The sequence below is a fragment of the Pipistrellus kuhlii genome, unplaced genomic scaffold (assembly GCF_014108245.1).
Source record: "Pipistrellus kuhlii isolate mPipKuh1 unplaced genomic scaffold, mPipKuh1.p scaffold_m20_p_15, whole genome shotgun sequence".
Classification (NCBI taxonomy): domain Eukaryota; kingdom Metazoa; phylum Chordata; class Mammalia; order Chiroptera; family Vespertilionidae; genus Pipistrellus; species Pipistrellus kuhlii.
The window spans coordinates 24,892,197-24,911,160 of NW_023425460.1; the positions used below are offsets into that span (position 1 = coordinate 24,892,197).

The window sequence follows — 18,964 nt, forward strand, 5'->3', positions numbered from 1 at the left end:
CTACAGAGATCCCCTGAGCCCTTTTCCAATTGTGCCAACCATTATCCTCATTTTTTACACCATAAATTATCTTTCCTCATTTTTGAACTCTTCTATAAATGGGACCACAGTATGCATTATTCTGTATTGGGCTCCATCCAAACTGTTGCACATAGCTGTAGGTTGTTCATTGGGTAAATAGACCACACTGAATTTGCCCCTTCATTGTAAATGGTCATTTGGTAGGTTCCAATTTCCCACTATTACACATAAAGAGACATGCCGTAGTACATGTCCTTGGTAAAAGCTCTCCTTCTTGCATTTCACGTCCTTAGGTTGGCTCCGGTTTAACAAATGGGAAGCAGGTCTGAAGGATCCATAGCCTGCTCTTCTCTGTGCCTGGTATCAACACAGAGCCTGGACCTGTGGACATGTGAGCGTTCGACATCAGGAGAAAGACGAGCCCATTGTTGCCACTGCTTAAGATGTACCAGGTTCTTTCCCTGTATCCTCGCCTTTAACCCTCAATAACCTTATAAGATAGATATTTATTATCCCCATTTTACATGAAGAAACCGGAGACACGGAGAGCTTGAGACACAGGCCCAGTGTCACACAACGATTAGCTGGTAGAGCCAGAAGTAACAGAGAGAAGAGGGAAATGTGTGGCTGTAGAGTCGTGAACATTTGGAGTGTGTGTTTTTGGAGGGAGGAGGAAGGTTCCGAGGCACAATTCACCCAGCAGCTGCCACACCGCCAGGAATGTCCTTATAACTAAATATTCCTACTTGAACCTAATTCTTAAATGTAACCACTAATTTAAAATTTACCTTACTGCTATTGATTAAATTCCTGGAAAGGCTTAAAATATTTCACGGTCCACCAGTTTCTTCTCTCATATGACCTCAGGTTACCTACCTATCTGCCGCCCTGGTGTCTGCGTTAAGGATACTAAGGAGCTAGACACCTATCAAAATCAAGCCAACTATACCTGAAGGCCCAGTATTCATCTTGAAAAACTGAGAGGGTCCTGTGTTTCCGGGACCAGGTGTTTCCCCTGCTGTTCCCCATCCACACGTCAAAGCCAGCGTCGGCCAGAATGAAGCCCAGGCTGCCGTTGGGAGGGTTTGTGACCCAGTTACTCGAGTCGGCCAGCAAGCCGTGCTGCAGGAACACCACCGGTCTGGGACCTGAAAGACATTGGTGGTTAGGAGCTAGCAGCACTAGCTTCTAAACAAGCGTGAATCTTGTCTACGGCCATACCACCCTGAACGCGCCCGATCTCGTCTAAACAAGCGAGAATTTTAAAGCAAATAATGAAACAGATCTCGTCTAAACAAGCGAGAATTTTAAAGCAAATAATGAAACCGTGACGCTGGTTCTATTCCCATTTAGCAGTTTCAACAAATTAAAATATCAAGGTAGCAATGCTCTCCTCTATAACATTAGTAACAATATTTTTAATAGCGTTGGCAAGGTAACAGTGACTCGGGACTACTTTTGCATATCTAGTAACCAGACACATTGACTTAATCATCAAAAAGTTTTTTTAATGGCCAAGACCGGTTTGGCTCAATGGATAGATAGAGCATCGGCCTGCGGACTGAAAGGTACCAGGTTGCCAGCACATCCCTAGTAGGGAGTGTGCAAGAGGCAGCTGATAGATGTTTCTCTCTCATCAATGTTTCTAACTCTCTAGCCCTCTCTCTTCCTCTCTATAAAAAAATCAATAAAAATATTTTTTTTAAGTTTTTAATGTAGCAGTCAGCTGTGTATCACTGCAGGTTGCCCAAGACCAAGCCAGAGAGGGTTGGACATGCATTACCACCATTTGCCCACCACCCAGAACTGAAATATCATTGCTGACATGTACACATAAGGAACTGTTTGACATTGAAATTGGGTCTCAAAAGAACTGGTGGCCCAGAAAGAAGCTCACTCCAGACTGATCCATATGCCTTTCGGCATAACGATTATTGCTTGTCTCATTTTTTATTCTTATAAGTATATTTCCAGAAGGACATGATCTCACTCATCTAGGGGAAATGGTGAACAACATAAACTGATGAACAAGAACAGACCCAGAGATAAGGAGCCATGGGTCAGACTGTTGGACCTCAAAGGGAGGGTGAGGATAAAAGGGAGAGATCAACCAAAGGACTTATGTGCACACACATGAGCCTAACACACAGGAAGAGTTGAATAAACATTTGTTCTAATTATTATTACTTAAGCAGTCTGAGTCTTAGTTCCTTAAAGAGCTATTAAGAGGAATAAATTAGATAATTAAGTGTCTGGTGCAGTGGCTTTGACACATGGGTCAAAATGAATAAATAAGAACTCCCTGTGCCTTCTGCACATTCTTTGTAATAGTGAAACACTTGAAATAAACTAATGGTCGAGTGGACAAGTAATTAATTTCAGCCTAACTGGTGCAATAATTAAGCTACCAATGACAAGGACTGTGGTGGCACAGGAAAGCTTATAACATAGCCTTGAAGCGGGGTGGGGGTGGGGGGAATAAAGTACAAAACTGCAGTCTACTCTGTACTACAGCTATGTAGCAATGATGTGTGCAAATGAGGAATGTAAAATATCAACAAATAATGAGAAGACTGATTCACTGAATGCTCAGATGGGAAGTGAACTGACAAAATTTTCTTTCTGCTAGTTGGATTTCTTTTCTCTTTTTGCTGAGAAAAGCTCATTGAAATAATGGCTAGCTACTATTGCTTGCTTATAAGCTGCAAGGTACTGTAGTGACCATTCCGTGACGCTGGTTCTATTCCCATTTAGCAGATAGGAAACTGTGGCTAAGAGAAGTCAAGTAACTTGACCACTGTTGACTGACAGTGAGTCCCAGTAAGTGGGCGAGTTGGGAATATGAACCAGGTATGTCTGATAGCAGGGTCCATCACTGTCATTCCTTCGCTATGGGAAAGGAGGTTAGCCAGAGAGAAGTCGTTCTAGACCACAAAGAAAGCCTTCAGAGGATGACGGCCCAAAGAGGGGAAGCTATTTTGCAGGGAACTGGACCAAATGCTTGGAAGAAAGCAATCTCTGGTGGGTGCAGGAGGTAGAAAATGGGAGACAGGGGCATGACAACCTTTCCCACTCAGATGATCCTTCCAAGGACCAGCCTGGTCCATGCACTCCGGCACCTGAGGCCTGGGGTGTCTGAGCAACAAACTAATATGATCAGAACAGGGCTGCCTCCCCCAGCTGTGCCCTACAATTAGTTTGTCTGTCCCAAACCAGCTCTGGGAGGGCTGGGGACTGAAGGATAGACCTAAAAGCACCTTGGACCAGAGAGGGCAGGTGACATTATCATGGTCACCTAAATAGCACAGAGTCAGCAAAGGGAAGCAGCCCAAAGATGACCCATCACAGTGCTGCCTGCCAAGATTAGACCCAAACGTGGGTGGAAGTGAGGAGGGGATTACCCAGGCTCCAAAAACCAATCTGCTGAGCTCACAGTCTCCCGAGAGGAAGATGACCGTGTGAATGGGGAAGTTCCTCCTGCCTCCCAAGCCACTGGCCTTCTCTGCCAGGGCAGTGTCTGGTCAGGCTCCACTGGTCAGGCTCTAAAACGGTGTGAGAAATCAGCTGAGGGGCAAGGACGAACTAAAAGAAGAACAAGGAGGAAATCGCAAAGAACAAGGCGTTGGCATGAAACAGACCTTGGTTCTTACTAACTATGAAACCCATGTATTGTAGCATTTACTCAAGGTCCTTTTCTAAAGTGGGAATGATACAGTGGCTGATACCCAGGAAAGCTCAATAAATAATGGCTCATAATGAATGTATAAGTTTAATAAAATAATATTAGAACAGAAGTCACAGGCAAGAGGGAGGAAGGAAGGGAGGGGGGAAGAGAAAGGGGGGGGAGAAGAAGGAGGAGGAGGAAGAGGAGGAGGAGGAGGAGGGTAGAGGGAATAGGGGGAAAGGGAACGGGGGAAGGAGGAAGGGGGAAGAAGAAGCAGCAGCACTGCTGGCTTTGAAGATGGAGGATGTGGCCAGAAGCCAAGGAATGCAGGCAGCTTCTAGTTGCTGAAAAAGGCAAGAAAACAGATTCTCCCCTGGAGCCTCCAGAAGGAACACAGTCCTGCCAACACCTTGATCTTAGGCCTTCTGACCTCCAGGATTACAGGATCATAAATTTGCGATGTTTTAAGGCACTAAGTTTGTGGAATTAGCTGCAGCAGCAATAGGGAACTAATATAGTTGGGGACTATTTTTTATCCCCATTTCTCTGATAAGGACTCTGAGGCACCATGTGACTGAGTTATCTGTGCACAGGTGCACAGTCAGCAAACCCGAGCTCGGGCTCAGAGGCGGCAGGATGCCTCCTGGGCCTAAAGGAGAGAGGCCTGGCTCATTAGTCTGGCAGGAGCTTGTATGACCACAACCTTCCAGGAGCGCTTAGAAGATAGACTGTGAGTGGCATATGAGCTCCTCTCCTCTGCAAAGATAGGTTCTAGACAAAATGGCACCAAGGACTTAGCTTACAGTACATAAGCCTTCCCACCACTCCTCAGTGAGCAATGCAAAGTCAGAAGTGCCCTCACTTTAGTCCTTTCTGCAGTCATCCCTGGGACCAAACAAGTCAAGGAAGCTCAACACCCAGCAAAGTAGTCCTCACTTGCACAAACCCAAGTCCAAGGACTGGTTCAGCCATCCCTTCTGGCTTTAGCTCACCAAAAGCTCGGGGCCTAAGAGACTTCCTTGAACCTGCTGTACCACTTGAGATAGATCCCAGCAAACATTCTGGTACCTGGTTGGTTAACAGCTACCGATTATGTACATGCACTGAATTTCACATGAATTAAACTGTTCTAGAAGAGCTAATAAGATCCGGCCCATGTTAAAGAATAGGTAACTGATTCCTGGAATCAGAAATTAAGAAACCTACCCTAGAAGACTCACCTAGTAGAGAGCCAGAATGGAAACCGGAGTCAGCCTCCTTCCAAAGCCCTTGCTTTTAACTTACACTCTAAAGATTCCTTAGAAAACAAAAATGGTGGGGAGAGGAGGTATGCTTATCCGTATTCCTGACATTTCAAAGCAAGCCAACCACTATTTCCCCTGCATATCTAAATCACTGGGGGACTTAGAAGATACACATTTCTGGCCCTGGTTCTGATGTAGGGAAGCCTGCAAATATCAATATGTATTTTTGATACACACTCTCGGCTCTTCTCATGCAGCCCATCCATAGGCGTGTTCAAAATGGATGCATCTAAAGGGGAGCATGTCCATCCCTCGAAGGGGCTGGCAGAGTTCACAGTGCCAGTCTGTGCCCACTGAAGACAGCTGTTCATATCCAGAGCAACACCAGATACACAGCTTCTCAGATAGTGTTGGTACTCCATGTGATGATTGCCTGATAAGTTTCCCAATTCGTTTCCCTATTGGGCAAGGAGTAAGTATGCCTTGTTGCTGTTTAGGTGTTTAGTCAAGGCCTAATTGTCTTTCCTCTTTTTTTAGACAAATAAAATAAATATTCTGTCAGGAGATTAACTTGCTCAAGACTTATTACACAAGGCCATGTTCTCTAGTTTTAAAGAACATTTTCTCAGACTGACTGGCCTGCTGCCATTTGACCTGAAACAAATCTCTTTCCTTCTTTGCACTTGGCTGTCTCACCTAGTAAAAGGAGAACACTGACCTAGAACTGGGTTGCCAGCTGTTTCAGCCCCAAAGGGCTCTACCTTGAAATCCACAGGAAAGCTCTCCAAAACCTTCGCCCAGGCAGGACTCTGAGAAACTTCCAGCACTAACATCCCATGACCTTCTGAAATAAGGCTGAGCTGATAAAAAAACAAAGCCACTTCCCCATAGATGGTGAGTTTCTGAATTTCAATTCCCTTCTGGAGCTAGTCCCAAGCAGGGGGTGCTCAACACCCTATAGAGGAGTTTGCTTGACATTGAGAAACAGCCTAGGTTTCTCAATCACCAAGAGCCTCCTAAACAAGCGTGCTGAGCTGCCTGGTTAGCAGAGGTTGGATCAGACAGGCAAAGGATTGTCTAAACTGGGGGATTCCTTACTAGATCCATAAACTCATTAAAAATACATACAAGATTTCTGTGCACACAGGTGTCTTTTATTTTACTAGAGACAAGGCCCATCGCCTTCATCCAGGTATGTGCCCCAATTCTGAGGACTGCCCGGTATCCCTGTCACTCAGGTTGACAGTGCAGAGTTGATTCAGGCATCTAGTTGTGGGTTTGAGCTCTTTTTGGGGTGCTGCTAGTTGCTCTGAGGCAGAAGTCAGCAAAATCATTAGTCAACAGAGCCAAATATCAACAGTACAACAATTGAAATTTCTTTTGAGAGCCAATTTTTTTTAACTTAAACTATATAGGTTATTGTTATTAACTTAATTAGGGTACTCCTAAGCTGTCTTTTGCTAAAGACTCAAGGGACCAAAGAGCCACATGTGGCTTGCAAGCCGCAGTTTGCCAACCACTGCTCTGAGGGATATAAAGATGACAAAGACACAGTCTCAAAAAGTGGCTGAGGGAGCGAGGATGGGGAGAAAGAGGTACAAAACGAAGTCAACCCAAAGCAGAATAAGCTAAGCACCCCCGGAGGAGGGTTAGCAAGGCATTTGGCAGTCCAGAGCAAGTGTGCGTCTGCTTCCTGCTTAAGCAATCCGGAGAGCTGGCAGGTAAGCCCGACTTGGAAGGAAGAGAAGAATTCTTGGAAATGCATATAAAAAGGAGGATGGTAGGCAGGGTGGGCAGCATTCCAGGGGTTGTGCTCACTAGCTGAACTCCAGGGGACTTTAGAAAAAAAGGAAATAACTCCATTGGACTTGCATGTCCAAAAGTAGTTCTTTGATACTTTTCACATAAAATCACAACTTCGATGATTTCATGCATAATTTGGCTATGGAGCCTATCTAAACCTGTGCAGTTGGTAAATGATGCGAGTTCCTTAGGTAATGGGTAAACACAGCTGGCAACCCACAGTCCTCAGGCGCTCCTCAGAGGCCTTGTGAAAGAGGTCTGCTACCCGCTCTCCACAGCTTAGGACTGCACTCCCTCCTTCGGGTGTCATAGCCAAGGTGAACTTAAAAGGCCTACTGCTTACAGAAGGGGGAGGGGCGAACAGTACAGACAAGACAGAAGATGAAGGGAAGGTGTATATATCTTCATAGAGCAGGGTCCTGTCAATTGCTGACTGGCAAAATCACATAATTAATTGATTTAATTATTAAACATATTAAATCAATTAATTATGTTTAATCCCGAGAAATTGCATACAAGGGGAGAAAAGAGGGAGGCTGGCAGGAAAGAGAGCAGTTGGCATGTGTAGAGGAGCCATATGGGTAAGCCCTGTGATCATAAAACTTCCAATAATCCCCAGATGAGGCTCCACATGTGGCCAGAGGTGACCACTGGGACAGGACTGAAGGATGGTTCTATATGATGTAAACTCGGGACATGGCAGCACCCCAGTATAGCCCACACACACAAAAAAAAAAAAAAGAAAAAAAAAACTTTAAAGGGTATTAACAGGAACTGTTTCACTTAGCCCCCCTGAATGAATAATGCTTCAATGTTGCTTGTAGCAACTTAAAAATGGTATAAGTCATTATACTACGATGTTAGAAGCACTGATTTCTTAAAAGATAAAGCAGACTAAATTTTCATATTCCTGTTTCAAAATTCTTTCTGTTTTTTGTGTGTGTGTGTGTGTTTTTTTAACATATGGGAAGTCTTTAAGTTGGAGTTTTTAAGAGAGAGGCTCAAGCCTCTCTCAGGTTCTGATCTTAGTTCAGGCGTCCAGTTAAATGGTAACGAGGACATAAGGTAGGATGGCGGTGCCCTGGCGGGGTGGCTCCGTTGGCTGAAGCATCATCCCATGCACCAAAAAGGTGGTGGCTTTGATGCCAAGTCAAGGCACACACCCAGGCTGTAGTTTCGATCCCTAGTTTGGAAGCCTGCAGGAGGCAACTGATCAATGTTTCTCTCACTCATAGATGTTTCTCTCTCTCTCTCTCTCTCTCTAAATATCAATAAAAAAAAATTTTTTTTTTTTAAAGAAGACAGGGTGGCAGCCTACCAAAGCGAAGGAAGGAATAAATTGAAGCGAGCAGCCTAGAGAAGACTGGACAGCCACTTGACGATGGGAGCAGGAATGATTCTGCAGTTTCTAGTCTAGGTCATTAGGAGGGCGATGGTGTTATTAATAGAGGAGGAAGTCGGAAGAGGAAGCTGATGAATGAGAAGACAACAAGCTCTGTGTGAAGCACCTAATGAATCCTTCCTGTCTCTTTGGCTTCACTGAGCCAAAGGCACACCGTCGACTGCACTGTTCCTGCTGGAGGGAGGGCAGGACGATGAGGAGCCTCGGCCTAGGAGCAGGAGCCGTGCTCCGGGAAACCACAGATTTCCTCCCGCTCCCCTGCCCTCTGAGCTCAGCTCACAGCACGTGTATGTGGGCACCACCGGTCCCCGACAGGAAGGCCTCTGCAGAGCAGAGGAAGAAGGCGGAGACCGCCTGCTAGGGCCAGGTGTAGGGTACTTTCCCTCTCTGTTCCCCATTTTGAAGGCCAAGGGTATCCACTGCTCTTAACAGCTGCCAAAACAAGACAAAAAAGAAAGAAGATAGCATGCAGCCCAGAGAAACAGAGAGTGGGAAAGATGGAAGTGGGACTTTGAGATTATTCCAGCCCATCGGCTGTTCTCACAGAGGAAGATCCCAAACAAAGCCACACAGGCACTGCGGGGCTGACCCAGACCTGGCCCCGGGGTCTCCTCACTCTTCCTCTCACCACCTGGGAGCCATTAGGAATCAGGCACACTTTCCTCAGGCTCCGGGGCACAGCACCTTCCCCGCCTGCGCCCTGATGCACACAAGTAGGGCATGTGGTGCTACTTGCTTAATTGCCAGGTGGACAGAGAAGCCTGGAAGGAGTGATTAAAAAAAGAGGAGGCACATTCTCTACGCTTGTTTTTTCTGAGGATTCCTTCATCTGTTAGCAGTGACTCACACTACTCATTACATCAGTCAGCTCACCACTTTTAAGAGAAATCATATTTTCTTTACATATGGAATCTAAAAAATCAATATGCAGGGTTTATTTTTCTAAGAAAGAAAATAAGGAAGGAAACCAAGATCATATGATCTCTCTAAAATAAGATTATATGTTTTGTGTGTTTTGAGCAGGAGGAAAAATAGAAGCCCTCACTATAGCTCACTACTCATTTCTGTACCATGCTTATTGAAAGGAAGATTGACAGTAAGTATCCATAAGACATAAAAATCTCAAGAGGTAGAAATTAAATTTCTGGCCAAATGTCAAGCTCTCCTATCTTGTCACAGAAAACACCCATACCTTCGTCAGAATGGTTCTTCCTCCCATGAGGGATTCGGTGGAGGCCAAGAATATACCCATCTTCTGTCTCCACTAGGTGTTCCTCACTAGGATATCCCCAGTAAGAGATAATTTCACTCTACAAAGAGAAAAATGATTATTATAATGGAAATTCTATGGACAGAATCTGTAAGATCTCCCATATTTACAGGCAAAGGAGAAGACACAATGTCAATGACATTTTCCAGGCTTCACTTAAGAAACCAACTGGTTTGCCTCAGTGGTTAGAGCATCCATCTGCTGACTGAAAGGTCCCAGGTTTGATTCTGGGCAAGGACACAGGCCCAAGTTGTGGGCTTGATCCCCAGTAGGGGCCATGCAGGAGGCAGTCCATCAATGATTCTCTCTCATCATTGATGTTTCTATCTCTCCCTCTCCTTTCCTCTCTAAAATTAATTTTTTTAAAAAACATTTTTTAAACAGTAACAAAATCAACTGTGATTGAGATTTTAGCCTGCTGAATCCAGAAGCACACCCACCACAAGAGTAAATCCTCCACTTGTTTTATCCATGTGTTCTACACACAGTTGTTGGGTTAAATTTGGCATCATCATTCTGGCATGTTCTGCACCAACAATGACTAATTTTATCATAGCTTTGGGCCTCTTTGTTTTCATCCTGGCTCCCAGGCACAAATAAACACTCTTTTTTCTTTCTTTTCTAAATGTACCAGCTAATCAGGGCACATGCCCGGGTTGTGGGCTTAATCCCTAGAGTGGGATGTGCAGGAGGCAGCTGATCAAAGATTCTCTCTTCATTGATGTTTCCATCTTTCTCTCCCTCCTCTTTGAAATCAATAAAAATATATATTTTAAAACAAAATAAATAAATAAATGCACCTGCTAAGTATGTGATCTATCTCTATTCTTATTTTAAGAGGTCCTATCCTGCTTAGTTTTGCTTAGGAATCTCTACTTTCCCAATCCTTTATGCATAAATAAGGTATTTCCAGACTTCATTGTTTACTTAAGGTTGAAAATTTGGACATGTTTTAATTACTCAAGGGATTAGTTTTGCTTTTTTGTTCTAACAAAATGTGGTGGTTTTTTAAAAACATGTATATATTATTAATTTTTTTACAGGGAGGAAAGGAGAGGGATAGAGAGTTAGAAACATTGATGAGAGAGAAACATCGATCAGCTGCCTCTGCACCCCCCTGCCCCACACTGGGGATGTGCCCAGAACCAAGGTACATGCCCTTGACCAGAATCGAACCTGGGACCCTTCCGACCACAGGCCGGCGCTCTATCCACTGAGCCAAACCGGTTAGGGCTAACAAAATGTTTTGAGACATTTTTATTTTTGTATTGAACTGTGCTTCCTGGACCTTGCTGATCACAATCCTTGTTTCGTGTATTGTAAAAGCAGCACTCAGTAACATTCTTGCAAAGTTTTGACTTGTTTTAACTGTTCTATAAGCACATTTTTGACACTTAAATATCATTTATCTCAGTGAGAAGTATATAGTTTTAACAATAGGATGCAAATGCAAAATATACATCACCTGGTAGGAAGATAGGGCGAACTAAATCTAAGATTCAGAGAACATGAAAAGCACTATGAAATAGTGAGAGATTCGAGTTTGTGGCTCTCCGTAGCCCACATAACTGAATTTAAGGAAATAGTTAACATCTGTGACATGCATTTCAAAAGCAGGTGACTTTGGGAAACTTACCACGTTCATATTCACTTCAGGATCCACAACCGCCTGCTTCTCTCTAGACGTCTCGGAATGCAGGGTCCCGAGGGCCACACACAACACCAAACCCAAGAGCCACATTTTCATTCTGTACAAAACAGTCTATTGTTATTTGTCCAAATTTCACTACACATAATTATGCTGATAGATGACTGTCCCCATAAAAAGTTCAGAACCAGGTTTAGGGCAAGTAAAAGGTGGGTAAAGGGTAAATAAGAAATAAGTCATATCTGGAAGCCAATTTAAAAAAAAAAGAAGAAGGAATTCTGTTTTACTAGGAAACCTTCCCAATAGTTACCCCCCAGTTAACACGTGACCTAGCACACCCACTCACCTCTTCATCATGAGGTTAAATTGCTGCTGGAGAAATGGAGGAATTGGAGGAAAGTAGGCCGAGAAAAAGCAAGATCCTCAAAAGTCCCGAGCCTATTAACCTCCCACATTTTCCTCCTAATTGTGATTTAAACATGGCCAATATTAGCTCTTGCCCCCCCTCGCCCCCCCATCCCCACCCTACCCCTATTTACTCATTTCCATTCTTGCTCAAAATTATATGTCAGCATTGAAATTTGTCACCCCGGGGGAAAAAGTGAAGTAAAAGAAAAGATCCTGCAAGAGCAGCAGAGGCAAAGAAACCACCCCTCTCTCCTGCTGAGACCCTCCAACCATCAGCAATGACCATCTCCTTTCTGGCGGTGACGGGCACAAAATCACGGCACCGCAAAGACTTGGGGATGGAAGTTAAAGGCAAAGTGAAGTGGCTCTCCCAAGGACACCCCGATGGTTAGAGGCAAGGCCCAGGCCTCCTAGCTTTTTAAAAATAAATATATTATACTTACTTATAAAGATCTATGTGTCACCCTAGCCGGTTTGGCTCAGTGGACGGAGCGTCAGTCTGCGGACCAAAAGGGCCCACGTTTGATTCCAGTCAAGGGCAGGTACTTGGTTGCAGGCTCCTCCCTAGCCTGGGCCCTGGTCGGGGCATGTGCAGGAGGAGGCAACCAATCGATGTGTTTCTCTCACATCGATACTTCTCTCTGTCTTTCCCTCTCTCTTCCACTCTCTCTCAAAATCAATGGGGAAATATCCTCAGGTGGGGATTAAAAAATAATAATAAAGATCTATGTGTGTATGCCCATCCAAAGACTTGTATGAAAATGTTTATAACAGATTGTGTATAATAGCCCCAAACTGGAAAAGCCCAAATGCCCAAATGAGTGACTGAACAATCATATTGTGGTATATGCATTCTACTCGGCAATACAAAAGAATGAACACAATGACATGGGTGCATCTCAAAATAATTATAGTGAGTGAAAGAAGCCAGGCCCTCCAAAAAATTACATATGATTCCATTTTTATAAAACTAATCTATATTGATAGACAGCAGATCAATGGCTGTCTGAGGAAAGGGGGGTGGAAAGAAAGGGTTACAAAAGGCTTTGTGCAAGGAAGCTTTTGGGGGGAGTGATGGATAGATTTATTGTATTGCATTTACTGAGTTTTCACAGGCTTGCGCATAGTCAAAGCTTATTGAACTGTATAATTTAAAGTATGTCTTTTTATTTTATGTCAATAATACAATTCAGCTGCTCTTAAAAGATGATGCTTAACTCGAGTACAGGAATATCTCGGTGATAGTGAGCATTTGGTTCCAGACCACAGCAATTTAGTGAGTCTGGCAATTTTTTTTTTTTTTTAATTTATTTAGGCTGGAACCAAACACAAAGTATCTCCAGGTTGGCCTGTATTCCACGAATCTTAAGAAACTGATTCTCAGGAGATTGCAAAAGTGGACGGACACCTGTGGATGCAAATCCTACTGGTGCTGCCCTCATTTCTACAAGCAGTGGTGAGCTCTGACCTTGTGGACAGGGTGGGGTGGGGGGTCATGTTGGGGTCTACACTGGCAGAGCAAGCCCACTTGCATTCACACAAAAGTTTGTGTTTCTTCGTGGCGGTTAGAAAGGCTGTACCGTCCTTGGCTACCTTTTATCAACCTCCCCAAACTCCATTGTTACTAGGGAGTATGGGGTAGATTGAAAAGAAAAAAAATGGAAGGTTATCACCATAAATGAACACAACGAGGCAGCCAGCAGGAGCGGCTGCTCTCCATTCAGCACCTCCAGAACTGGGACCAGCTGTGCACAGGCCTCCGGGAGGTAACAGCAGAAGCCGCTCAAGGAAATAAACAGGGCCCAGCTAACTTTTCCTTCCGACACACAACACCAAGCATGTTTCTCAATCACTTTCTCAAGTGATTCTTGCGGGAGGAAGGCTGACAAGGGTAAACGGAGAGTAAAAGCCCCTTTCAGGGGGCATTCCAGAGCTGGACACCCAGTACTTCTCTAGATGCTCAGCGACTGTGTCTCAGTCCTTCCCATATTGCAACAATCCAGTGACATGCTTATCTGCCCCCATTTCACCCCAGCCCCAAGGCAGAGTGGGTGTCTGATTCAACTTGGAACCCCTAGGACCCAGCCAAGTGCCACTCACACATCAGATGCACAATACCAATGTTTGCAGTATGGAATAGGGGCAGTCCAACAGTTCAGCGGCTGAAGAAAAGCTCCAAAACAGCTAGCCATGTAGCTTTATAATAACAACAGTAACAGTATCTTGCTATGGGGTCTTTGGACTCACGATGTTAATTACTTTTCTACCAGCTTTATGCAGTGCCCTTACATCCTTTTCTCAGGAAACTGAGGGTCACCCAAGTTAATTACTGAGAGCAAAGTGACATCTGGCTAAGTAGTGTCGCCTTAAATTTCACCAGGACCAATGCCAAAGTCCACCCTGGACCAAGCTCCTAGCTAGGTCGGGCAGGCTGCCTGCCTGAAGGAGCTAGCGGGGCGTAGAGGAGGAGGAAGAAGGGGAGCTGGGAATCAAGAATCAATAATCAATAATCACCTCTGGGGGTTGGAGGGCACTGGGGAGAGCGGACAACTTCAAAGGGCTCCCCACCCCTGGTCACTGGGAGGTGCCCCAGGCAGGACGCGCAGGGCCAAGCGCAGGGGTGGTGCTGCCGGCCTGCAGAGGCTCAGGGACGGTGGACTGAGACTCCGGGAGCCGGGCACGAACCTCCCCGCCGACTGGCCCAGGCTGACCCGAACTGCCCCACCCGCACCCGGCGGAGCAGTGGGACTCACCTGGCGTCCTCCGGGTCACAGTCCAGAGCCGCAGTGCGCGCTCACAGAGCCCGCAACTCGTGAAGGGAGCAGGGAAGGGGCTCGGGGAGGGGCTCGGCGGGAGCCGGGGCGGAGACAGGCTGACCCGGGGGCGGCGTGCAGGACCAGCTAAGGCTGTGAGCGCCCCGAATCGGAGCAGCGGGTCAGAGCGGTGGAGACTCCGCCCAGCTGAGGGCCCCGCCCCGCCCCCGCCGAAGGCCCCGCCCCCGCTGAGGGCCCCGCCCACGCCGCGGCCCCGCGGAGCATGCGCTGTAGGCGGGCCCTAGAGGTGCGGCGGCCAGGCTCCGCTTCCCAAGGCGCCGCAGCCCCTACTCCACCTGCAGGCAGCAAATCTCTGGTCTCTCCTAGAGCTCCAGTGGGCCTGCACCCTCTGCTTCAAATTAAGCATTTAGCGTTGCAAAGCCATCTTGCTGTCCATTTTATTTTTATTACTAAGCATGCCAAGCATTATTGAGAAACTGGGAGTATAGTATCCCACCAAACAAGGTCCGGCCCTCCTGCTTTCATTCGAATGAGAAGAGACACATCGTGAATAACGAACCATATAATACAAAGTAGTAGAAAGTGCCATGCGCCATGAAGAACAACAAAAGAGTAAAGGGATAACGAAGAGCATGCAAGGTTATATATAAGGTCATCAGAAAAGGACTCTGATGAAGTGGCATCTACACACAAGCAGGAAGGTGATTGAGAACCACGTTGATCCTGGAGGAAAAGCATGCCCGGGTGTGAGTAGCGTGTGCAATGAGGATGTTAGGCCCCGAGGCAGTAATATCCCTGGATGGTTCTAGCAAAAGCAATGAGGTCAGTGTCCCTGGAACAGAATGTGTGTGGGGAGAGTGGTAGAAAATGAAGTCCTAGAGGTAGCTAGCACCTTAAGGGCCAGTGGTAAAGGCTGCTTTTTCCAGTCTGCACAAGGTGAAAAGCTGGTGGAAGGTTTTCCATAGAAAGGCAACATAATCTGGCTTAGAGTTTGAAAGATCACTCTAACTGCTAGCGTAGACCAAGTGAGGGTTAATGATGGCTTGGTCTACGGTGGTGAGAGTAGTAGAGGTGAAGAAAAATACTCCAGATATGTTCCTAAAGTCGAGCCAACACGATTTGCTGGTGGTTGGATACAGGTATGAGAGGGAAAGTGGTGTCAAGGATGATGCTAATGGATTCAGTTGCCATTTTACTAAATACTCTCGCCTGCTAAGGCCCCATCAGGAAACAGACTGCTCCAGGTATTCCAAACAGAGGAAATGGTCACACCGTAAGGCAGCAGAGTTTAGGAAGGTCCCATGGAGATTAGCAATAGCAGGAAGGGCTCAGGCATTGGAGGAAGATAAAATCAACAGAGACTACAGGTTGCAGTGTTGTGCATCAGCATCTGGCAGAGACACCGCCCAAGGATGAAAGAGGGAACCTGAAAATACCATGGCTTTTCCTTCCTCCTGTCCCCCAAGCTTCCAGCAGTCCCTACTGCTGGTCAAATGTAGCCTGTAGCTGTCTGACACAGGAGCCTAAGAAATGCAGCCTGCAGGGTCAGATCCCTCCAAAATACAAAGTAGAGCAGAGGAAGGGGGGAGGAGGTGAATCTGGAGACAAAATGGCAAAAATCAGCATTAGGACTTATAGGTCCAGTGTTCAAAGTCAACTTCCAGGCTAGAGATATAATTTGGGGATAATCAGCTTAGAGACAGTATGTAAAGCCCTGAGACTGAATATATCTGATGGGGTAGGCACATAGAGATTCAGAAGATTAAAAAGCCAAGAAGACAGTGAAGTTGGGGGGAAATTGAGGTTGTATTTGACACCAAGTAGAGAGGAAAAAAATTGGAGAAAGAATATGAGTAGCCTGAGCCAGTACCAATGATACCTGAGTGAGGTGAACATTGAGAAATAAACATTAGATTAGAAACTTTTCTGAGCACCTTTACAGAGTATCTCATTCAATCCTCAAAACTGCCTCCATATCCTCATTTCACACGTGAGGCTTTGAAAGGTTAAGTTTGTTGCCTCAATTCGGGCATAGAAAGGTACAAAGATAGAAAGTGATGTGGCCCAAAACGAAAGCCAACTAATTAAATCCAGGTTGTCATCTATGAATGAATGAATAAAAGAAAATGCAACCAAGGACTGCCTTCTCCCAGGTAATGGGGGATTTCCCCGTTTCCTGCTTTGGGCCATTGTAATCTACAAGGACTGGTAGATGACCCATACTTTTATTATAAAAATAAAGCTTTATAGCCCAGACCTGTATGGCTCAGTGGATAGAGCGTCAGCCTGCAGACTGAAGGGTCCCGGGTTCGATTCTGGTCAAGGGAATGTACCTTGGTTGTGGGCACATCCCCAGGGGGGGGTGTTCAAGAAGCAGCTGATTGATGATTCTCTCTCATCGATGTTTCTAACTCTCTGTCCCTCTCCCTTCCTCTCTGTAAAAAAATCAATTAAAAAAACATTATAAAAATAAAGCTCTACAGAAGACAGGGGATATGAGGTGGTTTGTGGGGGTGTATATGAGAGAGTTTGGGATGGGCACTTATAAGCCAGACTAGTGGATTTTCACACTGAAACAACAGTACTAATAGCAGTCTGCTTCCAGCCAAGATGAGGTAACAAAGACCAAATTCACTCTCCTGCCTGAAACTACTAGGGAAAAGGGTATGGCACGTTGGTAACAGAGGTATGGAGAGCCACCCCTGAGTAAAGGAAAACAATTGCCCCCAATAACAGACTGGAGAGAATTTCCAGGAGAAATTGGTGGCTAGTGTGAATATAAAGAAAAAGAAGGGGGAAGTGGAAGAAGAAGAGGAGGGGAAGGGGAGAAGGAGAGGTCTAAAGTTATTTGATAGACATATGTATTGGGAAATATTTACTATAATTTGGTTAGCTAAGACATCTTTGGAGGAGATATTATTCCATGATGTGACCACTGCCAGACCCGCAAGCTAGACTCAGGCCAAAACAAAGGTTGCTCGCTGCAAACCCCACATAGCACTGACGCTCATTCTGACATAAATCACAACCCTACCTCCTGCTTTGTGCTGGTTCCTGAAACAGGCCAATGAACTGACCTGGTCAAGCATGTAAAATAATGCCCCATACTTAGTAGCATTCACATACTAGTGCACATGACTAGCCCCTTTCTGGCCCTAGATACTTATTTGACACCTGTCAAGAGGCTTGGGGATCCATTTTGTCTTGTAGCCCCCCCACACCCGCCCCCCTAAGAATCACCTTGTGGGTAAGTTTTCCTGAATAAACTCTATCAAACAGACTGTAATAGCCAGTCTCTCTTTAATCCTTTCTGCCCTCCACTTATGGAGGTAGATTTTCCATCTCTGAGCCTTTCCCTGGGTTCCTGCAGACTAGCATCCTTCACCTAATAAAATTACCATTTTGTTGTCATTGTTGTTGTGGTGGTGAGAACATTAAAGTCTAATCTCATAGCAACTTTCAGCATTGTTAACTGTGGTCACCATGCTGCCCATTAAATCCCCAGACTTTATTCATCTTACAACTGAAAGTTTGCACCCTTTGACCAGTATTTTACCATTTCCTCCCACCCCTAGCCCCAAGCAACCACCATTCTCCTGTTTCTATGAGTTTGATTTTTTAATTTCACATTAAGTAAGATCATTCAGTATTTGTCTTTCTCTATCTGACTTATTTTATGTAGCATAATGATCTCAAAGACCATCCATGTTGTCACAATTGGCAGAATTTCTTCCTATTTATGGCTAAGCTATCCTATATAATAAAAGGCTAATATGCAAATCGATTGAACGGAGGAACGACTGGTCTCTATGATGCGCACTGACCACCATGGGGCAGACGCTCAATGCAGGAGCTTTCCCTTGGTGGTCAGTGCACTCTCACAGGGGGAGTGCCACTCAGACAGAAGCCCTGAGCCAGGCTCACAACTGGTGGTGGTGGTGGTGGTGGTGGCAGAAACCTCTCCCACCTCCACAGCAGTTGGACATTCCCCAAGGGCTCCTGGACTGCTAGAGTGTGCAGGTCAGACTGAGGGACACCTCCTCATCCTCCCACCCTCCACCCCCAGTGCATGAATTTCATGCACCAGGCCTCTAATATAGATATCATATTTTCCTTATCCACTCATCCCTAAATGGACAGCTAGGTTGTTTCCATGTCTTGGCTATTGTGACTATTGCTTCAGTGAACCTGGGATGCAAAGACCTCTTCAAGATACTGATTTCACCTCCTTTGGATATATATATTTAAAAAATGGGATTGCTGGGCCACATGGCAGTTCTATTTCTAATATTTTTGAGGGCCCTCCATACTATTTCTTTCAATGGTTGTACCAATGTATATTCCCACCAACAAAGCACCAGGGCTCTCTTTTCTCCACATCCTCAATGGCATTTGTTATCTCTTGTCTTGTTTTCATAGCAGTCATTTTAACAGGTGTAAGGTGATTTCTCATTGTGATTTTTTTTATTTGTATTTCCTTGATTATGCTGATGGTGAGCATCTTTTCATGTATCTGTTAAGCCATTTGTATGGCTTCTTTAGAAACTGTCTATTCAGATTTTATGCCCATTTTTTAATCTCTCTCTCTCTCTCTCTCTCTCTCTGTGTGTGTGTGTGTGTGTGTGTGTGTATGTGCACATGCTATCGAGTTGTATCGGTTTCTTATATCTTTTGGGTATTAACCCCTTGGGTATTTACCATATAAAAATATGGTTTGCAAGTATTTTGCC

The 18,964-nt window shown here is 45.2% G+C and overlaps 1 protein-coding gene across 2 annotated transcripts in view; it reads right to left on the reverse strand.

The window, feature by feature from the left end:
* The window catches only part of LIPA (lipase A, lysosomal acid type), a 29,033-nt gene extending 14,648 nt beyond the window's left edge, over nucleotides 1-14,385 (reverse strand). Inside the window, exons 1-4 of one of the 2 annotated variants that reach the window (XM_036438512.2) lie at nucleotides 14,214-14,385; nucleotides 11,041-11,152; nucleotides 9,327-9,444; nucleotides 971-1,169 (exon numbers count right to left, since the gene is read on the reverse strand). In XM_036438512.2, the coding sequence (XP_036294405.1) occupies nucleotides 971-1,169; nucleotides 9,327-9,444; nucleotides 11,041-11,151 (428 nt within the window). In that variant the 5' untranslated portion in view covers nucleotide 11,152; nucleotides 14,214-14,385. Of the gene's footprint in view, nucleotides 1-970; nucleotides 1,170-9,326; nucleotides 9,445-11,040; nucleotides 11,153-11,398; nucleotides 11,495-14,213 lie in introns of those variants that run through there. The other variant, XM_036438511.2, reaches the window with a different exon arrangement.
* Nucleotides 14,386-18,964: the final 4,579 nt, after the last annotated feature.